Source organism: Carlito syrichta, unplaced genomic scaffold (assembly GCF_000164805.1).
Source record: "Carlito syrichta isolate Samal-C Ts95f unplaced genomic scaffold, Tarsius_syrichta-2.0.1 Scaffold91638, whole genome shotgun sequence".
Lineage (NCBI taxonomy): Eukaryota > Metazoa > Chordata > Mammalia > Primates > Tarsiidae > Carlito > Carlito syrichta.
Window position 1 is genome coordinate 244,196 of NW_007035734.1, and position 26,347 is coordinate 270,542.

Genomic DNA, 26,347 nt, shown 5'->3' on the forward strand with positions numbered 1-26,347 from the left:
TTACAGGTGCGCGCTACCACGCCCGGCTAATTTTTTGATTTATTGTAGAGATGAGGTCTCACCAAGATGCTCAGGCGGGTCTTGAACCCGTGGGCTCAGGCAATCCACTCACCTCAGCCTCCCAAGGCGTGGGATTACAGACTGAGCCACCGAGGCTTTTTAATATTTAAAAGCTTCTTCATTTTTTTGGAATTTTTGCTATATTTTAAATGGAAAAATTTAAAATATGGCACAAGTTCTTCCTTATCTCCTAGCAGAATTTCAAGGTAAAAATAAACTTGACTTTTGTCCCAGAAAATAAAATAGCCTTCAGAACTAGAATCCTTCCTTCCCTGCCTACCTAGTATCATGACAGGAAAATAGAAGCATTTTCTTTCCAGCACTTAGTTCTTTTTCATCTAGGGGTCTGTGTTTCTCTTCTGAAGACCAAATTAAGTATGATGAGTTACCATAGACAAGAATGTTTGACTTTCAGTCACCAGCATAAAGTAGACATTAGTTTTGGGTGTGACTGCTTCCACGATTACCTGTATTGAAACAAACAGGACTTCAGAAACTGTGCTAGAGTTGCCAGGTAGTTACGGGTGACTTCCAAAATTCTTATTTCTGGACTGTGCAGAGTATATAACAAGAGGTTGTCATAGTGGGTGCAGCAGTTCATGCATCTATAATCCCAACACTTTGGGATGCAAGAGGTTTGCCTGAGCTTAGGGGTTCAAGACCAGCCTGGGTAATGTGGCGAAACCTCATCTACACAATAAATCAAAAATTAGCCAGGCATGGTGGCGCATGCCTGTGGTTCCAGTTACTTGGAAGGCTGAGGTTGAAGGATCACTTGAGCCCAGCAGGTCAAGTCTGTGGTGGACATGAGCATGCCACTGTACTCTAGCCTGGGCAACAGTGACACTCCAACTCAAAGACAAAATAAAAAAATAAAGATGTTGTCATATAAGGTCAATAGACCTGTATTATAAAATCACAAAGTAGCCGGGCTCGGTGGCTCAGCCTGTAATCCCTCACCTTGGGAGGCTGAGGTGAATGGACTGCTTGAGCCCGCGGGTTCGAGACCCGCCTGGGCAACCTGGCGAGACCTCATCTCTACAATAAATCAAAAAATTAGCTGGTCATGGTAGCGTGCGCCTGTAGTTCCGGCTACTCGGAAGGCTGAGGCAGAAGGATCCCGGGAGCCCAGCAGGTCGAGGCTGCAGTGGCCGGGAGCGGCCACTGCACTCCAGTCTGGGCGACAGAGAGAGATTCCAACTCAAAAAAAAAAAAGAAGAGAAAAATCACAAAGTTACTCAAGAGTAATGCATATAGTGTCTCAAACTTAGTTTTTATATTTTTCACCTTATGTGCATGAGGGAGTTGACTGATTCTGTGACTTTTTTAGTGACTAGAAGAATGTTTAAATGATATTGAAGACAAAGTTTCAGAGCCATACACAGAAACTTCATATTTTTGTAGCTCATTTGTTCATCTTCAGGACACTGCAATATAGTAACTCAGAAATTTCCATTTTTTTCACTTAGTAAAGGTCTTTGTATGGATCTCACTTCATCTTCATAAAACTGTCTTTTTTTGTAAATTCCATTAGCATCCCATTTATATTATAGCCAGCAGCACTAGTAGTGAGATGTCATTTTCAGTTTGGTAGATTCTTCATGGGTGCAGGTAGCATAAAAGATAGCCTGGCTGTGGAAAAAGCACTAACAGTTTCTGTCAGAAGGTCTAGTTTCAAGTCAGACTCACTGGCCAGGTGGTCTGGATTAAATCACTTACCCCCTTCCTGCTTCAGCTTCCTCTTCAGGGGTTTTTGTAGACCTCAAGTGAGATGATACACTTAAGAACATTATGTAAATATAAGGTATTATTAACTTTAAAAATAACTTTATTAGCTGGGCTCGGTGGCTCAACCTGTAATCCCGCGCCTTTGAGAGGCTGAGGTGAGTGGATTGCCTGAGCCCGCGGGTTCGAGACCCACCTGGGCAACTTGGCGAGACCTCATCTCTACAATAAATCAAAAATTAGCCGGGCGTGGTAGCGCGCGCCTGTAGTTCCAGCTACTTGAAGGCTGAGGTGGAAGGATCGCCGGAGGCCAGCAGGTCGAGGCTGCAGTGGCCAGGAGCGGCCACTGCACTCCAGTCTGGGCGACAGAGTGAGACTCCAACTCAAAAAAAATAAAATAAAATAAAATAACTTTGTTTAGAAACAGCCACTTAACATGTATAATCCAGTAGTTTTTATATGTCCACAGAACTGTGCAGTCATCACCATAATTAATTCTAGAGCATTTCTGCACTCCCCTAGAACATTTTCATCACTCCTCTCTTTCTTCTCAAGCCTCTCAGCCCCAGGCAGCCACCAGACTACTTTCTGTTTCTATAGATTGGCCTATTATAAGTGGAATCATATAATATGTAGTGTTTTGTGACTGAACATTTAGCATGCATTTCATTGTGTAAACCACATTTTATTCATCCATTGGTTGATTGACATTTGGGTTTTTTCTACCTTTTTGTTATTGTGAATAGTGCTACTGTGAACATTTATATACAACCATTTGAGTATCTGTTTTCAGTTTCTTTGTGTGAAACCTAGGAGTCTAATTCCTGGGTCATATGGTAACTCTAACTTTTTAAGAAACTGCCAAACTGTTTTTCACGGCAACTGTGCCATTTTATATTCCCATCAGCAATGATAAGGGTTCTAGTCTTCTCCACATCCTTTCTAACACTTGTCATTTTCCCATTTTTTGATCATAGCCATTCTGGTGGGTATGAAGTGGTATCTTCTTATTGTTTTGATTTACATTTTCCTGATGTTTAATTATGTAGAACATCTTTTCATGCACTTGTTAGCCATTTATAAATCTTTGGAGAAATGTCTGTTCAGTCCTTTGCCCATTTTTTTTTAACCAAATCACTTGTAATGCCTATTTTTTAAAAAACTGAGTTTTTGACGCCGGGCTCGGTGGCTCAGCCTGTAATCCCGCGCCTTTGGGAGGCTGAGGTGAGTGGATTGCCTGAGCCCGCGGGTTCGAGACTCGCCTGGGCAGCGAGACCTCATCTCTACAATAAATCAAAAAATCAGCCGGGCGTGGTAGCGCATGCCTGTAATTCTGGCTACTTGGAAGGCTGAGGCGGAAGGATTGCCAGAGCCCAGCAGGCGAGGCTGCAGTGGCCGGGAGCGGCCACTGCACTCCAGTCTGGGCGACTGAGTGAGACTCCAACTCAAAAAAAAAAACAAACAAACTGAGTTTTTGTTCTTGAATTGTAAGAGTTCTATATATATTCTAGATACTGGACCCTCATCAGATGTATGATTTCCAAATATTTTCTCCCATTCCATAGGTTGTCTTTTCATTCTCTTGGTAATGTTATATTTAATGAAATCTTACAAAATTTTTATAAAGTACAATTTGTTTTTTCTTTTCTTGCTCATGCTTTTGCTATCATATTTAAGAATTAATTGCTGCCAGGCGCGGTGGCTCACACCTGTAATCCCAGCACTTTGGGAGGCAAAGACACTAGGATTGCCTGAGCTTAATGGTTCAAGACCAGCTTAAGCAACATGGCAAGACCTCGTCTCTACAATAAATCAAAACATTAGCCAGTTATGGTGGCACATGTCTGTGGTTCCAGCTACTTGGAAGGCTGAAGCAGAAGGATTGCCTGAGCCCAGCAGGTCAAGGCTACATTGGCCATGAGTGTGCCACTGCACTCCAGCCTGGACAACAGAGTGAGAATCTGACTAAAAAAAAATAATAATTATCAATTGCCAATTCCAAGGTCATGAAGCTTTACCCCTGTTTTCTTCTAAGAGCCTTATAGTTTTATTTCTTATCCATCTGGAGATAATTTTTATGTCAGGTGCGGTAGGGGTCCAGCTTCATCCTTTTGCCTGTATATATCCAGTTGTCCCAGCACTACTTGTCGAAGAGACTATTCTTTCCCTATTGAATGCTCCTTGTACCCTCATCAAAAATAAATTGTCTGGCTAAGCATGGTGGCTCATGCCTGTAATCCTAGCATTTTAGGAGAAGGAGAGAAGAGGATTGCCTAAGCTCAGGGGTTGAAGACCATGGACAACATGATAAGATCTTGTCTCTACAAGAAATCAAAAAGTTAGCCAGGTGTGATGGCATGCTCCTGTAGTTTCAGCTACTTGGAAGGCTGAGATGGAAAGATCACCTGTGCCCAGCCGGTCAAGTCTGCGATAACTGTGAGCTTGCCAGTGCTCTCCAGCCTGAGCAGTGACAGAGTAAGACTCCGACTCAAAAAAAATAAAATTAAAAAATAAGTTGACCATAGGTATATGGATTTATTTATTTGTGTACCTTCAATTCTATTCCATTAATCCATATATCTGTCCTATGCCATTACCATACTGTTTTAATTATTGTAGCTATGTAGTCAGCTTTGAAATCGGGAAATATGAGTCCTCCAACTCTGTCCTTTTTCAAAAGTGTTTGTTGTATAGGGTCCTTGGTATTCCCATGTGAATTTCAGAATCAGCTTGTCAATTGCTGCATGGGGAGGAGGGGAAAGTAGGCAGGGCTCAGTGGCTTAGCCTATAATCCCAGCATTTTGGGAGGCCGAGGAGAGTAGATTGCCTGAGTTCACAGGTTCAAGACCAGCCCAGGCAACTTGGCGAGACCTCATCTCTACAATAAAATAAAAAATAGCCAGGTATGGTAGCACGCATCTGTAGTTCCAGCTACTCAAAAGGCTGAGACGGAAGGATCACGGGAGCCCAGATCATCAACACTGGGGTGGCTGTAAGCGTGTGTGCCTCTACACTCCAGCCTGGGCAAAGGATTGAGACTCCAACTCAAAAAAAAAAAAAAAAGCAGCCAGGATTTTTTTTGTTGTTATTTTGTTTTGTTTTGTTTTGTTTTGTTTGAGTTGGAGTCTCACTGTTTCCTGGACTGGAATGCAGTGACATACGTAAGACCACCATAGCCTTGGCCTGCTGGGCACAGACAATCCTTCCACCTCAGCCTTCTAAGTAGCTAGAACTAAAGACGCACACTAATTTTTTTTATTTATTTTAGAGACAAGGTCTCACCATGTTGCCTAGTGTGGTCTCAAACCCCTGAGCTCAGACAATCTTCTTGCCTCTGCCTCCCAAGTGCTGGGATTACAGGCATGAGCCATCATACCCAGCAAGCAACCAGGATTTTGATAAAAATTGTATTGACTCTTTAGATCAAGTTTGGGGGTATTGCCATCTTAATATTTTCTTCCAGTCTATGAATATGAACAATGTTATAGCTTTTTTTTTTTTGCCTTTCTGAAATATGTCCTACTTAGTCATGGTGCGTAATCCTTTCAATTTGCTATTATTTTGCTGCGTTCAATTTGCTATTATTTTGTTAAAGATAGTTTATGTCTGTATTTATAAGAGATACTGGTCTATACTTTTATGTCCTTGTCTTATTTTGGTATCAGGGTAATACTGGCCTCCTAGAATAAGTTGATATTTGTTTCCTGCTTTTCTATATTTTAGAAAATTTGTGAAGAATTGGTATTCTTTAAATACATTCTTTAAATATTTGGTAGAACTCTCCAGTGAAGCCACCTAGCCCTGAGCTTTTCTTTATGGAAAGTTTTTTAAGTTACTGATTAAAATATTTATTCCAATTTTCTATTTCTGAGTCAATTGTGATGGTTGTATCTTTTAAGGAATTTTTCCTTTTCACCTAAATCACCTAATTTGTTGCCATACAGTTGTTCATAATATTTTCATATAATCTTTTTTATTTCTATAAAGTTGATAGTAATGTCCCTTCTTTTATACCTGACTTTAGCAATTTGAGTGTTGTCTCTTTTTTTCTTGGTCAGGCTTGCTAAAGGTTTATCAATTTTGTTGATCTTTTCAAAGAACCAACTTCTGGTTTTATTCATTGCCTATATTTTTCTATTCTCTGACTCATTCATTTCAACTCTAATCTTTATTAATTTTTTATTTTTATTTTTATTTTTATTTTTTTTATTTTTTGAGTTGGAGTCTCACTCTGTCACCCAGACTGGAGTGCAGTGGCCACTCCCGGCCACCGCAGCCTCCACCTGCTGGGCTCCGGTGATCCTTCCGCCTCAGCCTTCCGAGTAGCCGGAATTACAGGCATGCGCTACCACGCCCGGCTGATTTTTTGATTTATTGTAGAGATGAGGTCTCGCTGCCCAGGCGGGTCTCGAACCCACGGGCTCAGGCAATCCACTCATCTCAGCCTCCCAAAGGCGCGGGATTACAGGCTGAGCCACCGAGCCCGGCTTATTAATTTTTTAATGCTTGCTTCAACATTTAGTTTATTCTTCTTTTATTGTCTTAACTTAGATTATTGGTTTGAGATATTTCCTTTTTTTTTTTTTTCTGAGTCAGAGTCTCACTTTGTCGCCCAGGCTGGAGTGCAGTGGCACACTCACGGCTACTGCAGCCTTGGCCTGACTTGCTGACCTGGTAAACTCAGGCGATCCTTCCACCTTAACCTTCCAAGTAGCTGGAACTATAGGTGTGCACCACCATGCCCAGCTAATTTTTTGATTTGTTGAAGAGACGAGGTGCCACCAAATGGCCCAGGCTGGTCTCAAACCCCTGGGCTCAGGCAGTCCTCTTGCCTCGGCCTCCCAAAGTGCTAGGATTACAGGCGTGAGCCACCACACCTGGCATTAACTCTCTTAAAAAGGAATTACTTCATAGCAGTGCTTCCCTATCTCCTATTATAAATGTACATTAACAATCTTAGTAGTGAGTGAAAAGAGCAGAACAAAAATATTAGGTACAATATTATTTAAGAACTAAGTTAAACCAGGCTCAGCCTGTAATCCCGCGCTTTGGGAGGCTGAGGTGAGTGGATTGCCTGAGCCTGCAGGTTCGAGACCCGCCTGGGCAACTTGGTGAGACCTCATCTCTACAATAAATCAAAAATTAGCCGGGTGTGGTAGCTCGCATCTGTAGTTCCAGCTACTTGGAAGGCTGAGGCGGAAGGATCGCCGGAGTCCAGCAGGTCAAGGCTGCGGTGGCCAGGAGCGGCCACTGCACTTCAGTCTGGGTGACAACTCTTAAAAAAAAAAAAAAAAAAGAAGAACTAAGTTAAAAATGGACAATGCGGCTTATTTTATAATGTTATGATGAATATAATGTCTATTATATTCCTTTATTTCATAAAATTCCTTACCTCCACATAACATTATTTTTGTTTTATAAAATTTTGATTTTTGTTATGAAGAGGGAGCCTAGGTTACCATTGTTGAAGAGAATCACATATTTATTCATATACTTGCTGGTGTGGGGAACACTTTTCTTAATGAAGAAAGTTGGAAAGTTAGAAAAAATTTTTAAATTTGCCCTGAGCACCTTAAAAACGTAACATTGGCTGTCGAATGGAACACCATTGTAGTTTAGTTTTGCTACCTAGATTGATCCAGGAGTAAACCATTTGATTACATGAAGGTTGAAGAAATTGTGTTGCCAAAAGCCTAAAGATGAGTATAGCAATATTCTATATATTTTCTCTCATTTGATGTCTGTTTCAGCATAATACTTTCAAGTACTTTTTGTTGTACTTATAGTCAATGTTTTAAAGTACTTATAAGGAACATAGGAGTTTCTTGCAGGAGGCCAAAGTATTTATTAACTCCTTTCCCCTACTTATTTCCTTTCTTCTATCTAATAGAAATCAATCTTTACGTATATTTCATTGCTGCTTAAAAACCAAACAAATATCTTTTAACCAGATTTGAAATCAAGAAAAAACTAAAAACAGCCAAAAAGAAAGAAAAGAAAGAAAAAAAGAAAAAGCAAGAAGAGGAGCAGGAAAAGAAAAAGCTGACACAGATTCAAGAATCTCAGGTAGGAGATTCAATGGTCTTCATTGTCCAAAGAATAAACTTCTGTCTGGAGTGTGTGTGTGTGTGTGTGTGTGTGTGTGTGTGTGTGTGTAAAAAGTTGGTTTATATTAATCACCTTAGGTTAGTTAGTGCAAGACTTATGACATGTCTGCACCCTGTAGGTTTTATTAGCTGTACTGTTTAACTCCTTAGGACTTCTTTTTTCTTTTTTTTTTTTTGAGTTGGAGTCTCACTCTTATCGCCCAGGCTGGAGTGCAGTAGCACGCTTACAGCCACTGCAGCCTCGACTCGCCAGGCTTAGGTCATCCTTCCACCTCAGCCTTCCAAGTAGTTGGAACTACAAATGCATGCCACCATGCCTGGCTAGTTTTTTGTGATTTGTTGTAGAGATAAGGTCTCACCAAGTTGCCCAGGCTGGTCTTGAACCCCTGGGCTCAGGCAGTCCTCTCACCTCAGCCTCCCAAAGTGCTGAGATTACAGACTGAACCACTGTGCCCAGCCATTTTTTCTTCCCTTTTTAAGAGATGAGGTCTTGCTATGTTGCCCAGGCTGAGATACAGTGACTGTTTGCTGGCATAATGATAATGTACTGTGGCCTCAAGCAGTCCTACCGCCTCAGCCTCCTGAGTGACTGGGACTCCAGATGTGCTACTGCACTGCAACTTTCACTCAAGTCTGCATTTAAAAAGCGGTCCACTAGTGTATGAGCATCCTTTAAGGAAAAATTGGTAAATATCCTGTCCTAGGTAGACAGATTGCTTATGATGTTTACTCAGGTGTATATCATCCTAGACTTGATATAAATAATGTAAATATAGTTGGGAAAGACATCTCTGTGTTTATCATCAAAAGTTTTGTTGGTAACATCAACATATATTAGCTATGACCTAAGGTGTTCTTCCAGAAAGAGTTTATTTAGATAATTCTTAAACTTGCTGCTTTATTAAGCAGTTAAGACAGGATTCCTTTACTGGTCCTATCCTCTTTGTCCACAAGAGGATGCTCTCTCCTCTTAAACTACAAGCTCTAAGGTTCTGTAGCCAATACAGATTCACAACAGAGAATTGAATATACTAATGTATTGTTGAGTTTAGAGAATCTTATCGTCAGCCGTTGGTTAAAAGAACCATCTTCCTTTCCCAGGTAACATCCCACAACAAGGAACGGCGTTCCAAACGGGATGAGAAACTAGATAAGAAATCTCAAGCCATGGAGGAGCTAAAAGCAGAGCGAGAAAAACGGAAGAACAGAACAGGTCAGTGGGGGGAAATGTAATAAGTTACTTGGCGTCTTTGATCCTGTGATTTAACTTCTTTGTGTGACACCTCCCCCCCTTTTTTTTTGGCAATAGGGTCTCACTCTGTCACCCAGACTGGAGTGCAGTGGTTCAGTCATAGTTCATTGTAACCTCAAACTCCTGGCCTCAAGTGATCCTTCCACCTTGGCCTCTCAAAACACTTGGGATTATAGGCGTTAACCACTGCACCTAGCCTCCCTGGTGTCTATTTTTTTCTGCTCTTTTTAGCTTTTTCTTATATTAAATTTCATACATATACTGAGAATAGTATAATAAACTTCCACGAACCCAATATCCAGCCTCAACAATCAGCTCCTGTTGAGTCTTGCTAAATCAATACTCCTTCCATCAGATTTTTTTAAAATTCTCAATATGATATACCATCAGGTTATTTTGAAGTAAATGTGAGATAGTCCAACCATAAATATTTCAATATGTGTTTCTAAAAGATAAGGACTCTTGTTTGTTTTTGTTTTTGTTTTTGTTTTGAGTTGGAGTCTCACTCCGTCACCCAAACTGGAGTGCTGTGGCCGCTCCTGGTCACCGCATCCTCAACCTGCTGGGCTCCGGCGATCCTTCTGCCTCAGCCTTCCAAGTAGCTGGAACTACAGGCGCGCACTACCACGCCCAGCTAATTTTTGATTTATTGTGGAGATGAAGTCTCGCCAAGTTGCCCAGGCGGGTCTCGAACCCGCAGGCTCAGGCAATCCACTCACTTCAGCCTCCCAAAGTGTAGGATTACAGGCTGAGCCACCAAACCTGGCTAGGACTCTTGTTTTAAACCTAACTGCAATACCATTATTATACCTGAAAATTATAACAATGACTCCCTTAATATTATCAATATCTTACCAGTGTTCAAATTTCTCTATCTTTTATAACTTAAAAAATATTAAATATTAATTTATTGTTTGAATCTTAAAGTCCACACATTATGATTTGTCATTATGTCCCCTAAATCACTTACTCTATAGGTTTTCTTCCCCATCTCTTTTTTTCCCCACCTTGCAGTTTATTTGCTCAAGAAACTGGCTCATTCGTCTTACAATTTCTCATGGATGCTAAATGTATCTCCTTGGTGTTGTTGAATGTATTTCTGTAGTCACTTGAATTTTCTGTATATTGGCAGTTAGAGCTAAAGCATTGGTCAGATTTGGGTTTGTTCTGTTTTTTTGTTGTTTGGGGAGGGATGATTTTTAGGTGGTGGTATGTATTTCCATAAGGAGGGATATATAATATCTGATTGCCTCTCATTTTGTGACGTTACCAGTTCTGTGTCAGTTAGGAGAGGTGCAGTAACAAACTACCCCCTATTTCTGCTCATGCATCTCAATTCAGCTGCAGGTTAAGGCCAGGTCTGTTCTGTCTCCTTGGAGTAGTAAGCCCCAGGCACATTCTTATGATAATGGTAGAAGTGTAACAGGGGCAAGCAGAAACACATAATGCCTCTTAAGAACTAAACATGAAATTGGCACAGTGTCACTACCAATTTACATAGCAAAGGCATGGGTGTGAAGAGGGGTGAAGAACTGGAAATACTAATGTGTTCTGTCAACTATTTAGTTGTAGGTATATTTTGAGTAGGAAATGCAAGATAAATGCTTGATTTATTTTCCTTTTTACCAATTTTCAAAAGAATGAAATAATTCCTTAGCAATTTCCAAATGTGACCAGTGAGGTTTATTTATTTTGAATACCCTTGTGAACTCACGGATTTTTGACAAACCTTATGTGTTTTAATCCATTGCATTTACTTCTTTTTCTTTTCTTTGTTTTTAGATATGGGGGTCTCACTCTGTTGCCCAGGCTGGCTCAAGCAATTTTCCTTCCTCAGCCTTCCAAAATTCTGGGATTATAGGTGTGAGCCAGCAAACTTTTTGTAAATAAAATTTCATGGGAATACAGCAGTATCCATTTGTTCACATAATTGAGTAATTGAAGCAGTGAACATATGAATAAAAAGCCTAAAATATTTACTATCTGGCCATTTAAAAAATATTTTCTGACTCAGGATTAAATAATTTGTTTTTTATAACTGCATAGTGGTCCATTGGTAAATGTACCAGAGGTGACTCAGCCACTCTCTTACTTGAAATTTTTCTCACAAACTCTCTGTCGTCATCTGAGTGTGGTGTTTCATGCCTATAATCCTAGCACTTTGGGAGGCTGAGGCAGGAGAATCGCTTGAGGCCAGGAATTTGAGACCAGCCTGGGTAACATAGCGAGAGACCCTGTCTCTACAAAAAAAAAAAAATTTTTTTTTTTTTTGAGTCAGAGTCTCACTCTGTCGCCCAGGCTGGAGTACAGTGGCACACTGATAGCCATTGCAGCCTTGACTTGCTCAGGTGATACTTCTACCTCAGCCTTCCAAGTAGCTGGAACTACAGGTGCATGCCACCACACCTGGCTAATTTTTAGATTTATTGTAGCGACTAGGTTTGCCGAATTGCCCAGGATGATCTCGAACCACTGAATTCAGTCAGTCCTTGTGCCCAGCTAACAAAAATTTTTATTAAAAGCAAGGCTGGGCTCAGTGGCTCAGCCTGTAATCCCAGCACTTTCTGGGGCTGAGGCAACTGGATTGCCTGAGCCCGCAAGTTCAAGACCAGTCTGGGCAACTTGACGAGACCGCGTCTCTACAATAAAATAAAAAATAGCTGGGTATGGTAGCACACGTCTGTAGTTCCAGCTACTCAAAAGGCTTGAGACAGAAGGATCGCTGGAGCCCAGAAGGTCAACACTGGGGTGGCCATGAGCATATGTACCACTGCACTCCATACAGCCTGGGGAAAGGAGTGATACTCCAACTCAAAAAAAAAAAAAGGTAGCAGGTTGTGATGGATTATGCTCCTAGTACTAGGTTCTTGGGAGGCTGAGGTGGGAGTGAGGATCACTTGAGCTTAGGAGTTAAAGTTGTAGAGTGCTGTAATTACAGCACTGCACTCCAGCCAGGGTGACAGAGCAAGATTCTGTCTCTACTTATTAAAAAAAATTTTTTTTTTTTTGAGTTGGAGTCTCACTCTGTTGTTCAGACTGGAGTGCAGTGGCCGCTCCCGGCCACCGCAGCCTCGACCTGCTGGGCTCTGGCAATCCTTCTGCCTCAGCCTTCCAAGTAGCCGGAATTACAGGCATGCGCTACCATGCCTGGCTGATTTTTTGATTTATTGTAGAGATGAGGTCTCGCTGCCCAGGCGGGTCTCGAACCCGCGGGCTCAGGCAATCCACTCACCTCAGCCTCCCAAAGCACGGGATTACAGGCTGAGCCACCGAGCCCAGCAAAAAAAAATTTTTTTTAACTCTCTGAAGTCTTAATGAGTCTCGAACACTCCTTTTCTGCCCATCTTCAAGTATTTTGAGTGCAATAAGAGGCATCTGTCAGCTGGGCACTGTGGCTCACGCCTATAATCCCAGTATTTTGGGAGGCCGAGGTGAGAGAATTGCCTGAGCCCAAGGGCTCAAGACCAGCCGGGCAACTTGGCGAGATCTCATCTCCACAATAAATCAAAAAAAGTAGCCAGACATGGTGGTGCGTGCCTATAGTTCCAGTTACTTGGAAGGCTGAGGCACAAGGATCACCTGAGCCCAGCAGGTTGAGGCTGCAGTGGCTATGAGTGTGCCACTGCACTCCAGCCTGGGCGACAGAGTAAGACTCTAACTCAAAAAAAAAAAAAAGCATCTGTCAGTAGTGTTGGTGACCTCTCTGCCCACTTAGTATCAGTCTTTCAGCTCTTTTTTTTCCGTTGGCGCTTGGCATTTGACACCTGAATGATTTTAGGTATCTGTTTTAACTGATTTCTGTGTAGAGCCCGAGTTACCACAGTCCAGTCTGGAGAGGATAGAGCTGTGTATTTGAGTCCTCTTCCATTTCAGTTTCTTGTTGAGGAAACCTAGGTAAACATTTCTCTTTCTTTCCAGCTGAGCTCCTCGCCAAAAAACAGCCATTAAAAACCAGTGAGGTCTACTCTGACGATGAGGAGGAGGAAGAGGATGACAAGTCCAGTGAAAAGTCAGACCGCTCATCCCGAACTTCGTCGTCTGATGAGGAAGAGGAGTAAGCACTTCTGTACATTTTGGTCTATAGGCAGGCTCAACAGATTCTTTGAGGAGGAGCTTGGTACAGGTTCCAAAATCTCCCAGTCTGGGCCATTAATTTGGTTTGCTGAACTGAGTTTCCAGGCACATGAGCCCCTTCATTTCTTCTATCTCTGGCTGCTAGCCTGTCCCCTGGACACTTCACCTGGGCCTGGCACATAGGACTGACTTCATGTCCCTCTCAGATTGGCCTGGAACTTTCATTAGTTTTCGTACTCTGATAGGTTATCTGGGATAGCAACCTTATTCTAGATAGTTCACACTACTGGTTAGGAACAGGAGTCTATACACGCTTTCCTGGTGCTTCATCTATTTCTCCTCCTAGGTTTATCACATGAACTTTGGTTAAGTTTTGAGATGGTGGTGTTATTTTTCTATCTTATTCTGTTTTTATGATGAACACTTTTTCCAGTACTCCTTTGTTCCTCACAGGAAAGAAGAGATCCCTCCTAAATCCCAACCAGTCTCCTTACCTGAAGAATTGAATCGGGTTCGATTATCACGGCATAAGCTAGAACGTTGGTGTCACATGCCCTTCTTTGCTAAAACCGTCACAGGTTGTTTTGTACGGATTGGCATTGGAAACCACAACAGCAAACCAGTCTACCGGGTTAGTATTTCTTTCCTTGGACATTTGTCCATGTTTTAAATATAATGGTTCTCGACTGAAGGTAGGACCTACTGAACAAATCTGTCACTAGTCTGCCACCATTTGACTGGAATATAGACTCCAAATGGGATGTCCGTAGAGCAGTGACAATCTGAGATCATTCATGACCTGCTGCCAGGAAGAATACGTGGAGCCCAAGGGACTGATGGGTTGGGATTTAAAATAATTTCCTCTACCCCCTTCAGTATAAAAGAGAGAAGAGAGACATTTATGAAGCATTTGTTAGGAGTTACATAATCTGAGGATCTGTTCATTTGAAAAGTAAATGAAAGAAAAATTTCCATGTTGCATACCAAGTGACTTCTAGATCAGGGAATTATATTGAGGTTTAAAACAAATTTCTCAATACAGGTTATTATGTAATAGCCAGCACTGCTTCTGTGTTTGGGTGGCTAGAATGTAGCTTGATTGTTTTGTTCTGGGTTGTCTGGTTTTATTTATTTAATCTTATTTTTTATTGTTACTATTTTTATTTTTATTTATTTATTTATTTATTATTATTTTTCGAGTTGAAGTCTCACTCTGTCGCCCAGACTGGAGTGCAGTGGCCGCTCCCGGCCACCGCAGCCTCGACCTGCTGAGCTCCGACGATCCTTCCGCCTCAGCCTTCCAAGTAGCTGGAACTAAAGGCGTGCGCTACCATGCCCGGCTGATTTTTTTATTTATTGTAGAGATGAGGTCTCGCTGCCCAGGCAGGTCTCGAACCTGCGGGCTCAGGCAATCCACTCACCTCAGCCTCCCAAAGGCGCGGGATTACAGGCTGAGCCACTGAGCCCGGCTGCTAGATTTCTTAATAACACCTCTGGCCAGGGGTCCTATCCCATGGCCTTCATTTTTAGCACTTTGAGTTTCTTCTGCTCTTCTTTTTGTTTCTACTTGAAAGCTTCATCTTTGTCCATCTCATTGGCTTGTTTCTTGGGCTATTTCAGGGGCTTCTTCTTGCCGCCTTCGCAGCCAGACATGACGCCTTAGTCGCCTGGTTTTAATGTGTGTTTATGTCCATGTGTGAGGACCTGCAGCCTTGCCATGTCCTGAAAGGCCTGGCAGCAGAAACTTACCTCCCTGGTCTTCACATTGATTGATAAAAATCAACCTCTGAAGTCCCACCTGCTTCCCCTAGTGAGGTAGAGTTAGTTAGAGGAAAAGCTTCTAATGGGCTCCAGAAGGCTAGCCACCTCTTCCCCTGGTACTTGCTTCCCCTGGACACCAGGCTCTCTGTGCTCAAAAGGTGTCCAGAACACCTGGCAGCTGTGGGCTCCTCTGGGCACAGGGCCACTTGTATGCATTCAGGTAGATAGAGGCAAAGGAAGAGTAGTGTGGAAAGCTCTGTGAGAGTCTGTTTTGACTGGTGTCTCTGTCCTTTCACTCAGGTCGCTGAGATTACAGGTGTTGTGGAAACTGCCAAAGTTTACCAGCTAGGTGGCACCAGAACAAACAAAGGGCTACAATTACGGTAAAGGCACTTCTGTGGCAGCTTCTGCTTCCACTTCAAACAGGCACTGCCTTTTGGGCTGGCATTCTCTCTCAGTGTGATGTTTCTTATGACAGTGAATACTGTGTATGCAATCCCCGCAAAGCACCTCAAGGGAGACTTGTATTCTGTCTCTGCTTATAGGGAAAGTAGGATATGCTTTCCTGTAGAAGGAACTAGATATAGAAGGGGTAGGACATACAGAGGGGAGATGTCAGGTTGTGAGAGAGCCCAGCTGGTTCTTTCCTTGGTGAGTATGGCCAGGAGGCTTACTTCTGGTCTTGACTCTCTTATAACTGACCTCATCTGTGACGAGTCAAATCATTTTTCCATTCATAGTTTCCTCTTCAATAAAATTAAAGGGTCATCAACTCAGTGAATAGTTAATGAATGTAGTATGTGCCAGGCACTGTTCTAGGGGCAATCATAATGCAATACAGCCTTGAACTTCTGGGCTCAAGTGATCCTCCTGCCTCAGCCTCCTGAGTAGCTGGACTACAGGCACACGCCACCTGATAAGTCCATTTTGTTTCCAGTACTAACTTTGGGATTCTTAACCCTGTCTGCCTATTAAAACAACCTGGGATGATTGTAAAGGGTAGCCAGGATTGAGAATCACAGAGATGGGTAGCGACAGGTAGTACATAGTCTGGTAAGGTTGCTTTGCTAGTGCTACAGTCAACATGTACATTCTTAGAAGTGTTGTCTCTCTTTCACATAGGCATGGCAATGACCAACGTGTGTTCCGCCTAGAGTTTGTCTCAAACCAAGAATTCACTGAAAGTGAATTTATGAAGTGGAAAGAAGCGGTAAGTCGCTAGAGACTACCTACCAGTTGTTCTTGAACAGTGAGACAATCTTTTTCCAAAATCCCTTATTAGTAACCTTTTATCCTGTTTTGGTCCAGATGTTCTCTGCTGGCATGCAGTTACCCACTCTAGATGAAATCAATAAAAAGGAATTATCTATTAAAGAAGCTCTTAATTATAAATTCAATGATCAGGACATTGAAGAGGTAAGAAACCTGGTACCCCAGAGCCTGGAAGTCATCAATAACCAGTATTTAGATAAGATTGTGAATTTCTTTTCTGTCTGTATCTGGACATTTTTACTTATGCATGAAAATGAGGACATACTAATATTGCCACCCTGTTATGTAGAGTTCATTTAGCTTTCTCTGTACATTCCCATCTGCAGATGGGACTGTGTAGACTAAAGTGTATTCAGGGTTCAGGGATCTATATTCTGCTAGGCTTAGTCCTTCCTCTGAAACATTTTGGTAAAATTATTTGATCTCTGTTCTCTTGGACAGTGGCTAGCCTTACAGTACCAGGCCCTTGGGCCGCTGCTGTTTATTGGTACATATTCCTTCAGACTGTCCCTGAAGAATCTGCGAGACACTGGAAGCAGCATAATATTCCTTGGAATGAACTTGCTGTCTCCCTCTCTCTCTGGTTCATGGTACTGCTATAGGAAAAGCAGACCCCTTATAACTATACCTGCTTGCCTCAAAAATGGGCTCACTTAGCCTGTCTACAAACATAGTTTAGGAATACCTGACTGCTGGTATCTCCTCTCTGGTACAGATTGTAAAAGAGAAAGAAAGGTTCAGAAAAGCTCCACCCAACTATGCTATGAAGAAGACTCAGCTGCTAAAGGAAAAGGTAAGGTTTTGCATTCGAGCCTCTTTCCCCATCATGTATGGAGATGTGGAAACCAAACTTGTTCATCCTCTGCCAAGTTAGTGGTGGCAGGATTGGGAGAAAATTCCGAACTTGATTATAAGCAACACAGTATGTGTTCTTGGCAACTGGGCAGCATTCCTTGGCCATCTTCCTTTCTGTAAGCTGAAACTGATCTTATGTGTTCCATTCACCTTACTTTCTAGTCATTTTCATTTCATGTGTAATAAACCCTGGGGGGAGTATTCCAAAATGGGTCTGAACAGACAGATGACATTGTCAAGGCCAGCTGTGACTGGTGGTTTTCCATTCTCACATCAAGAAGGGGTGAGCCTTCTTTATGGTAGTTTAGCCACATTGGGCCTGGGTTCTAAGGTAAATGTCACATATCACTGCCACGGGACTCAGAACCAGGTAGCCATATGGGAAGGTGTTACTATGGTACTGTATACTGCTATAATAAAAAGTATATCTTATGTTTGTATATCTTTTGAAGTACCTCTTCATAAAAGTATAAGTAAAAGTATATCTTATGAAGTACCTCTTCAATAGTCTTTCGCATCTTCTGTCATGTGCTCGTCATGTGAGATACCTTGCCTGAGCTGGAAATAAAGGGCTACTTGATATAGAGCCAGTTATAGCCAGGAACTTACACATCTCTCTATGTACAGGCCATGGCTGAGGACCTGGGGGATCAGGACAAGGCCAAACAAATCCAAGACCAGTTGAATGAGCTGGAAGAGCGGGCAGAGGCCCTGGACCGCCAGAGGACCAAGAACATATCCGCTATCAGGTATGTTACTGAGCCTGTTTTGGTTGAGCCTCTATTCTTAGTCCACAGACCTTGGTCAGAACTATCAGGCAAGCCTATGTCCTGTACACACTGTGCTGCACTGACTACGGATCTCTGTGGTAGTGCTCAATGGCTCCTTCCCTCCTTTCACAGCCCACTGACTCATTCCTCTTATCCCACAGTTACATCAACCAGCGGAACCGGGAGTGGAACATCGTGGAATCTGAGAAGGCCCTTGTGGTGAGTAAGACAACTTTATATGAATCACTGAAACAAATTTTAATGAAGTGGTATGAAATCTTTTCTACATCTTGCTTGAGTTTATTTTCCAAACTACTGAAATACCATGTACATTTAGCACACACTCACTCTCTGTCTGAATGCCCGTAAACACCCATATAATTATGAATTCACAAAAAAGAGCAGTAGTCTTCTGCCTGTCCTCCCCTTCCTACCCTTAGATTCTGCCCCCTGGATATTCACTTGTATCCATTTTTTGCTGTTGGTTGTTTGCCCCCATATCCATTGTGTTCTTGAAGGGAAAAGGGTAATAGGCAGCTTTTTATTTGGTTCAGTCTCTTGAAAGACTTACATGCACGTGAGCTTGTGATTGGGATAAATGAGAGGAGGGGGAATGGAGTCATAGAGTGCATGCTCTCTGTTTCAGGCTGAAAGTCACAACATGAAAAACCAGCAGATGGATCCCTTCACCAGGCGGCAGTGCAAACCTACCATTGTTTCTAATGTGAGTGCCTAAAGAGGACGTTTTAAGGCAGGACCTAGATTCTAGGACAGAAAATGAATTCCATTAGGAAATTAATAAAGAAGTTAAAAATAATGTTTTCTTAGCTGGGAGTTGCTTGCCTGAAGCTCTTGGGTCTGGATACTTCCTTTTTTATCTTGCTATAGGGCATATAGATAGTGAAAATCTGGCATGGATTTATAGACCTAAGGCCTAACCCCCATGTAGCAAGGTGCATTTGCAGTACAGTGGACCTCAGTAATGTGTCACTTGGCTAGGGCCTGCCTGACTGGACTGGGCTTGGCTTGGCTTTTAAGCTTTTAATTGCCCTTTTTTGCTGCCTGAAGGAAAAGCCCACTGAGCTGCTGATGGGTCTGCTGTGGTGCCTGCAATGTTAGGGTGGTAGGTGGGAAAAGAATCTGGCAGTAGGACTCTGAGTGTTGAACAATCTCTAAAATAACTTATTTTCTCTCTCAGTCCAGAGACCCAGCTGTTCAAGCTGCCATCTTGGCCCAGCTGAATGCAAAATATGGTTCTGGAGTGTTACCAGACGCTCCAAAGGAAATGAGCAAGGCAAGTGCAGGACCGCCCCATGGCCTGCTGAGCTGGGCTGCTGGCTGAAACACCAAACACACACTCTGTCTAGTTTGGGCTTGATTTTCCCACTGAAGGACCATGGTGTCCCACTTGCAGTCCTCTCTCCACCCCAATTATTTACAGATGTAATCAACACCTACTGAATTTGATCAGACAATCTAAATTCTAAACCCAACACCGCTACTTACCCTAGGTCTTGACCGTGTCTTTAGGTGGGTGGCTTCTAGCCCTCTGCTCCACATTTTCTCATATGTAAAATGAGGATGATAGTATATAACCTGTCTACTTCACGGGATAATTAGGAGGGGAGATGACGTGGAAGGACCCAAAAAAGTGAAAGCTCTTTTTCTTTTTTTGAGTCAAAGTCTTGCTCTGTCACCCAGGCTGGCATGCAGTGGCTTAGCTGAGCTCAGACGATCCTTCCATCTCAGCCTTCCAAATAGCTGGAACTACAGGCACATATCACCATACCGGGCTAATTTTTAGATTTATTGTAGAGACGAGGTTTTGCCAAGTTGCCCAAGCTTTAACTCCTGGGCTCAGGCAATCCTCTCACCTCCACCTCACAAAGTGCTAGTATTGCAGGTGTGAGCCACTGCTCCTGGCATGAGAAGCCGTTTTCTACTCAAGTTCCTTTTCCTGCTGGAGCCTAAATGGTCCCAGGGATTCCTGAAATCTTGGGTCATAAGGTGACCCGTTGTCTTATGCCCACCCTTCTACTCTCATACCACAAACATAAGCTTGCCCCTCTTTGCTTTTAGACTCCAGAAGAGAGAAAGCTTTTTGTCAGTGGCCTCTCCTGTCCTCCCTCTGAGAGAAGGAATCAGAAAAGGGCTTTTGTAGGAAAATCTACTGAACTTGAACAGGAGCTTTTCCCTTTAGTGGCAACTGCTGCTTGAAATCCACTTGCAGGCTGGGCACAGTAGCTCACACCTATAATCCTGCACTTTGGGAGGCTGAGGCAAGAGGATTGCCTGAGCCCAGGGGTTTGAGACCAGCCTGGGCAACTTGGCAAGACCTTGTCTCTACAATAAATCAAAAAATTAGTCGGGTGTGGTGGCGCGCTTCTCTAGTTCCAGCTACTTGGAAGGCTGAGACAGAAAGATCGCCTGATTCCAGCAGATTGAGACTGCAGAGGCCATGAGCGTGCCACTGCACTTCAGCCTGGGCAACAGAGTGAGACTCTGGCTCAAAAGAAGTAAAAAAAAAGAAATCTACTTGCATTTAGACTCTTACAGTTAGTTTTTCTCTTCACATTGCAGGGTCAGGGCAAGGATAAGGATCTGAATTCTAAGTCAGCCAGTGACCTCTCAGAAGACCTATTCAAAGTACATGATTTTGATGTGAAGATTGATTTACAAGTTCCCAGCTCAGGTATGTGAGGGTCGGGGAATAGTGAGGGCTGAGGACCAGATGACTCCAGGGCTCTCTTGGACAGCAAGGAGCCCTGACTTTAGGAAACAGATGGGGATGTCTGCTCACCAGTATCTGGCTACAGGTGTGTTTGGAGAGGGCCCATGCCACCGGCTTATGGTAAGGCTGTCTGACAGAGTGAAGCACAAGCCTGGAAGGTCTTGGGAGGTCCTCCAGATGCCAGTTTGCTTTTTTTTCCCACAGAGTCAAAGGCTTTGGCCATCACCTCCAAGGCCCCGCCAGCCAAGGATGGGGCTCCAAGGAGATCTCTGAACTTGGAAGACTACAAAAAACGACGGGGGCTTATTTGAGCACACCCAGCCTGCTGCTTCTGACCCTGCATGCCCCATCAGTGTCCCACCTTTCCTCTTCTCCTTTGATTTGCCCTCTTTGGGCTGGAGCAGCAGTGGAACTGGGAAGAGACTCTAAACTGCCAGTCATCTGTAATATAAACCATTTGCTGTATAGACCTCCCTTGTCTGCACACCATCTCCCACCAACCCCCCGGACTCCACTCAGTGTGGGTCTGGGTTCTCTTGGGCTTTATCCATGTCTTTAGATTTGTGTTTGCCTTTTGTTTTGTTTTTTTAACCAGCACAGTTCATTGGCCACTCTGCACACATTCAGTATTACCATGGAGCTGGGATTCTTGCTGGAGCCCCTGGTGGCGATAGCAGCAGCACTGGGCAGTCTCCTCTCTGGACTGCCTTGGACCCAACCATTGAGCATTTGGCACCTGACCCTTGTGGAGGGAGCAGGGCTTGGACACCTGCAGCCCTCCTTCCTCTCTCATCTTTCTCTTCCTGCCTTCTCTGCGGAAGAGAGGTTTTCAAAACCGATTTAGTTTCCAAAAAGTGTACATTTGTGGGGAGGGAGGGGGGTCTAATTTGAGAGAGAGAGAGAGCGCGTTTGTATGTATGTGTATGTAAGTGTGTGGATTTTTTTATCATTTTTAAAAATTCAGTACTCTTTGTATCAGTCTGTCATGGGTCTATAGCTGTTTCAGATTTTTTTCAGCTGTACTTGAGCATCTGAAACTGCAAGAAAGAAACTCATTAAATATGATTCTTCTTACTAAACAGGCCTGACTGCTGTAGCTGTGTAACTTCCCTCCCCCGCCTCTTCCCCATCACCTCCCCATCTTGGAGAAGACTCCCCAGTGTAGCCCCCTGCCCTGCAAGCTGTCCTGGCAGGTGGGAGGGGAGCCTGTGGCCAGGCACCGGGGACGGCAGGGACTGTGTCGTGCCCATCCCACAGGTGCAGCCCACAGCTTCTTGGCTGAAGGTGGAACGCCTCTTCCCCACCCAGTGTACCTGTCTCTTCCTAGTAATTGTTTTGCTGTTTTGGCAAGAATAGTATTTTGGTTTTTTGTTTTTTAAGAGAAATTATTCAACACGAATGTGGAGAGCAAACACAAAAGATGTAGGTTGCAGTTGTTCCAAGCATGTGCAGTTTTGTGTGTGTGTATACATATATATATGGTCAGCATATATATTGTTGTGCAGCTCGGGTGAAGCCAGCAAAGAGGTGTGTATGTCTTTATGAAATGTTTGAAAAGAGATAAGCTGACTGCTTGATAATCATTCTCAGGTGTAAAGCTCCAAGTGTAAATAAAAGTGGCATTTAGCAAATCTTTTCAGAACAAAGTACAGCTGACTATATATACCAAGAACTAAGCTAAAGAAACAGCTGAGCGCTGCTGATTTCCACAAGAGGGAGAGGAATCTCAAAGCTCTGCTTTGTCCTTCTTCACCCTACTTTTGTATAAGGAAGGGGGGTGATGGGAAATCATGGAGTTAAGTTGCATTTAAGCATAAAAATGAACTTGGTAACTCTTCTGGGTTTAGTAAAGCCTCAGTGTTGCTTTAACTTAGTTTATTTTTATTTTAAAAAAGCAGCAATGGATGGTTTTAAAGAAGTATTGTGACTGTGTAAAATTGATAAATATGACTGTAACAGCTGTGTGGTGGCTGTGACAGTTTGGTTGAGCAAAGGAGTGGTGATGGACTCATTAAAATCATATATACTTGAATAGTCCATTGACCAAACTCTGTAGACTGTTGTGTAAATGTGGAATCACAGACTGTTAAACATTGCCTGGACTCCGGCAGAGTCCTGGAGCTGCTGGGACTTCTCCTATCATGACAAACTTGGACTTCTTTTTTCTTTCTGGTTTTAAAAGACATAAAATGATAGAATCCAGAATCATTCTGATCCATCATGTAGATCTGTATTTAGTATCATTTGGATTTGGAGAAGTGTCGATTACATTATGGCTGTGTAATAAAATTTTTATGAAAACTGCATCACACTGTAGCCACTTTGCCACTACCTCCCCACATGCAGCTGCTGAAACCATTCCGAAATGCCAAAGCACAGAACAGGAAGAAAAGCCAACCAAAGAAGACCAAAAGTTAATTTATCACCTGAGTCACCTGCTTGGTGATTGGGATCAAGACTGAGGACTAGTTCCAGTCTCAGCTGCAGCAGGGCCTCTGAGCCCAGGTCCTGACCAAGCGCAAGACATTGGCTTTGTCCCACCAGCAAGGGTTTCTTGGTGGTTCATACTATTTCTTGTGCTGGAGAATTGCCTCAGTGGGCCCCTCCTCCCCTCGATGTGGTTTCAGTGTTGAAGGGTGTAGCATCCAAGGTTGTTTTATCCATTTTCCAGTTCCTTCCAAGAAGTAAAAAGGCCAGTGTCCATATGCCTAGTTCATAATGTATACAGGTCTGTTTGTTTGTCTTGCTTCTAACAGGTGCAGGGAAAATCTACTGCCTGCAACTTCCCTTCCAAAAGAATGCTTTTGTTTTTGTTTCTGTGAAGCCCTGACTTGTCACTCAAACTGTACAGATATTTGTAAATAAACTTTATGCCATTTTAACAAGGGAATCAGATTTAGTTCAAGGATCGCATCCTGAGTGGCAGCTCTCAAGGCCTCTCTTGCTCCTTTTCCTTTCTGCCCTTTCTCTTAGCCCTATACCCTCAAAAGTGAGAGTGGCTGTTGTCAACTCCAGCAGCCTCGGGTAGGGTAGTTGCCTAGACCCAAGGCAACCTCCAGTTGTCCTGGTTTACTTGCTTGTCTTGGTAAAAGACCTACAAGCTTTATTATTGGTAGGCCCCTAATAGACTGCCTGACCCCAGTCTGGTCTTTACAACTTTCCATTGGCGTAGGCACAGTTCCTTTGCTGCCCTGTTTTCTGCCTGTGACGAGTGTGAGAGGGAGTCCAGGGGCTGTGAGTGTGGCAATGGGGGAGACACTGGTGTCTTTCTTCCGTGTCCCCAAGCTGGAGAGATCTGACCACCCCTAGTGCCTTAGGCTGTGTCTCAGACCTCTTTCTGACCATAGTTAAGCTAGGAAGTGTAAAGAACAGGCCGGGCGCAGTGGCTCACGCCTATAATCCCAGCACTTTGGGAGGCTGAGGGAAGAGGATTCCCTGAGCCCATGGGTTTGAGACCAGCCTGGGCAACTTGGCGAGATCTCCTCTCTACAATAAATCAAAAATTAGCCAGGCTTGGTGGTGCATGCCTGTAATTCCGGCTACTCGGAAGGCTGAGGCGGAAGGATCGCCGGAGCCCAGCAGGTCGGGGCTGCGGTTGCCATGAGTGTGCCACTGCACTCCAGCCTGGGCAACAGAGTGAGACTCCAACTCAAAAAAAAAAAAAAAAAAAAGCGTGACGATCCAGGATCTTCTACCTCCTTTAGAGATAAGGAGGTGAGAGATGACAACCACAAGGGTAGGAGCTAGGTCCAAGACTGCCTCTGGTGTTGGAGAGGAGGGTCTCCAGGGCTTTCCCTGTAAGTGTGTCATGGGAGGCTTTCTGCAACTCCGTCACTCCCACTATCCAACTGCTGGGTGCAGCAGGTCCTAGAGAGCAGGGGTTGTGAGCAGCCAGCAACACAGCCTGTCTCCCAGGGTCTGGGTGCGGTGGGTGACCACTTGCTACCTATCTCTGAAAAGCAAAGAGGCTGACCACCAGTGCTTCGAGTGGAGGGAAAAGGGGTGCTGGATTGGTTCACTTCATCTTCCTGACCAGAAGGGGAGACTTCCCGGACTGACTCCAGGTGGCTGTGGTTCAGCTGCTCTAGGAAGCCATCAACCCTCAGCACGGATTTTTTTCTCATGATTTCCTTCCCTGGGGGGGCAGGGTGCTGGAGGGCTGAAGGGAATCCACAGACCAGCTCCAGTGCCCACCTACGGAACATGGAGATAGAGTTTCTTGGCCAGGTAGGGCTTAGCCACTGGAGCACAGGCATGTCTAGAGTGTCCAGACCAAGCGACAGCCGCAGGCCACAATGCACCTGGGCTCAGCACAGGGTTCCTGTTGCAGCTCTGCCACTGATGACCTAGGGCAGAGCTAGTTAACTCCTGAGCTACAAGTTCTCCATCTTTAAAAAATAACCTGTCAGGATCATGTTAGATAGGAAGTGTTCCTGTCCCCAGTAGGGGTTTAATACATGCTGCAGTTAAAGACTGCAGACAGTGCTGGACATGCAGAAGAGGCTATGGGGGCAGAGTGGCTCTGCTGCTCCCCAAGGGTTGGAGCAGGGGGGCAGAAGCCCCAGGAATACAACCGCAGGCACTGAGCAGAGGGCACGGCCAGAAGCTGGGGAACCAAGAAACTGCCTCTCGGTTGAGGTTCCTGCCTGTAGACTCCGGGGCCAGCAGTGGGGAATCGTCCAGAGAAAGTGGGCTGCCACTGGACCAGGCCATTGTTGCTGTCATTCCCTCCAGTCCCCAACACACGTTTCCTTTACTGATCATCCTTCTGAAGGTACTGCAGGCAGCCACTGTTCCAGCGGGCTCAGATTGTGATATCCACCTACTCACCACCACCACCGCTACAGGGAGTAAACAGTACCAAACCAGAAAATAAGTGTAAAGAAATCTAACAAAGTTCTGATCCTCCCTAAGATGCTTCGATATCTTCTTCAAATATCGGGTTCTTTTAAAATTATGATTATTTAGAGACAGAGTCTTTCTCTTGTCTCCCAGGCTGGTTGGATTCCAATGGTGCGGTCATAGCTCATTGAAGCCTTGAACTCCTGGGCTCAAACGATCCTCCCACAGCAACCTTCAGAGTAGCTTGGAACTACAGGTGTGAGCCACCACACCCGGCTACTTTGTATTTTTATTTTTGTAGAGACAGGGTCTCACTGTGATGTCCAGGCTTCCCCCCCCCCCCATTTAGCTGTGGATGTCCCAGCTTCTCTAAGCCCGTGTGGACCCTGCGCATTCCCCGGCCACACATACTCCGTAGCCCAGGATCCTTTGCTTTATCTCCATCAGTTTTCCCCTCAATGTGAGAGACCACCTCCTCCGGAAAGGCTTTCTTTTTTTCTTTTTTCTTTTTCCTGGGTCAGAGTCTCACTGTCGCGCAGGCAGGAGTGCAGTGGCATGCTCACGGCCACCGCAGCCTCGATCTCCTGGATTCAGGTGATCCTTCCGCCTCAGCCTCCCAAGTAGCTGGAACCACAGGGGCGAGCCACCGCGCCCAGCTAATTTTATGATTTATTGTGGAGACGAAGTCTCGCCAAGTTGCGCAGGCTGGTCTCGAACCCCCGGGCTCAGACAATCCTCTCGCCTCGGCCTCCCCAAATGCGGGGATTACGGGCGTGAGCCACCGCGCCCGCCTCGAAACCCTGCTTGACCGCCCCCTCCCACTTCGGTTTGGGGGCGTCTCCCCGGGACCCCCCTAGTGCGGCGCTCACCACGCGGTGCAGTCCTTTGCGAGTCTCCA

At 44.2% G+C, this 26,347-nt stretch overlaps 1 protein-coding gene across 1 annotated transcript in view; it reads left to right on the plus strand.

The window, feature by feature from the left end:
- The window catches only part of RTF1 (RTF1 homolog, Paf1/RNA polymerase II complex component), a 43,950-nt gene extending 20,461 nt beyond the window's left edge, over positions 1-23,489 (plus strand). Inside the window, exons 4-17 of the mRNA XM_008059816.1 lie at positions 7,737-7,851; positions 8,994-9,105; positions 13,063-13,198; positions 13,672-13,849; positions 15,280-15,362; positions 16,102-16,189; positions 16,288-16,395; positions 16,967-17,044; positions 17,734-17,855; positions 18,038-18,095; positions 18,523-18,600; positions 19,075-19,170; positions 20,457-20,568; positions 20,812-23,489. Of these exons, the coding sequence (XP_008058007.1) occupies positions 7,737-7,851; positions 8,994-9,105; positions 13,063-13,198; positions 13,672-13,849; positions 15,280-15,362; positions 16,102-16,189; positions 16,288-16,395; positions 16,967-17,044; positions 17,734-17,855; positions 18,038-18,095; positions 18,523-18,600; positions 19,075-19,170; positions 20,457-20,568; positions 20,812-20,918 (1,471 nt within the window). The 3' untranslated portion in view covers positions 20,919-23,489. The remainder of the gene's footprint in view (positions 1-7,736; positions 7,852-8,993; positions 9,106-13,062; positions 13,199-13,671; positions 13,850-15,279; positions 15,363-16,101; positions 16,190-16,287; positions 16,396-16,966; positions 17,045-17,733; positions 17,856-18,037; positions 18,096-18,522; positions 18,601-19,074; positions 19,171-20,456; positions 20,569-20,811) is intronic.
- Positions 23,490-26,347: the final 2,858 nt, after the last annotated feature.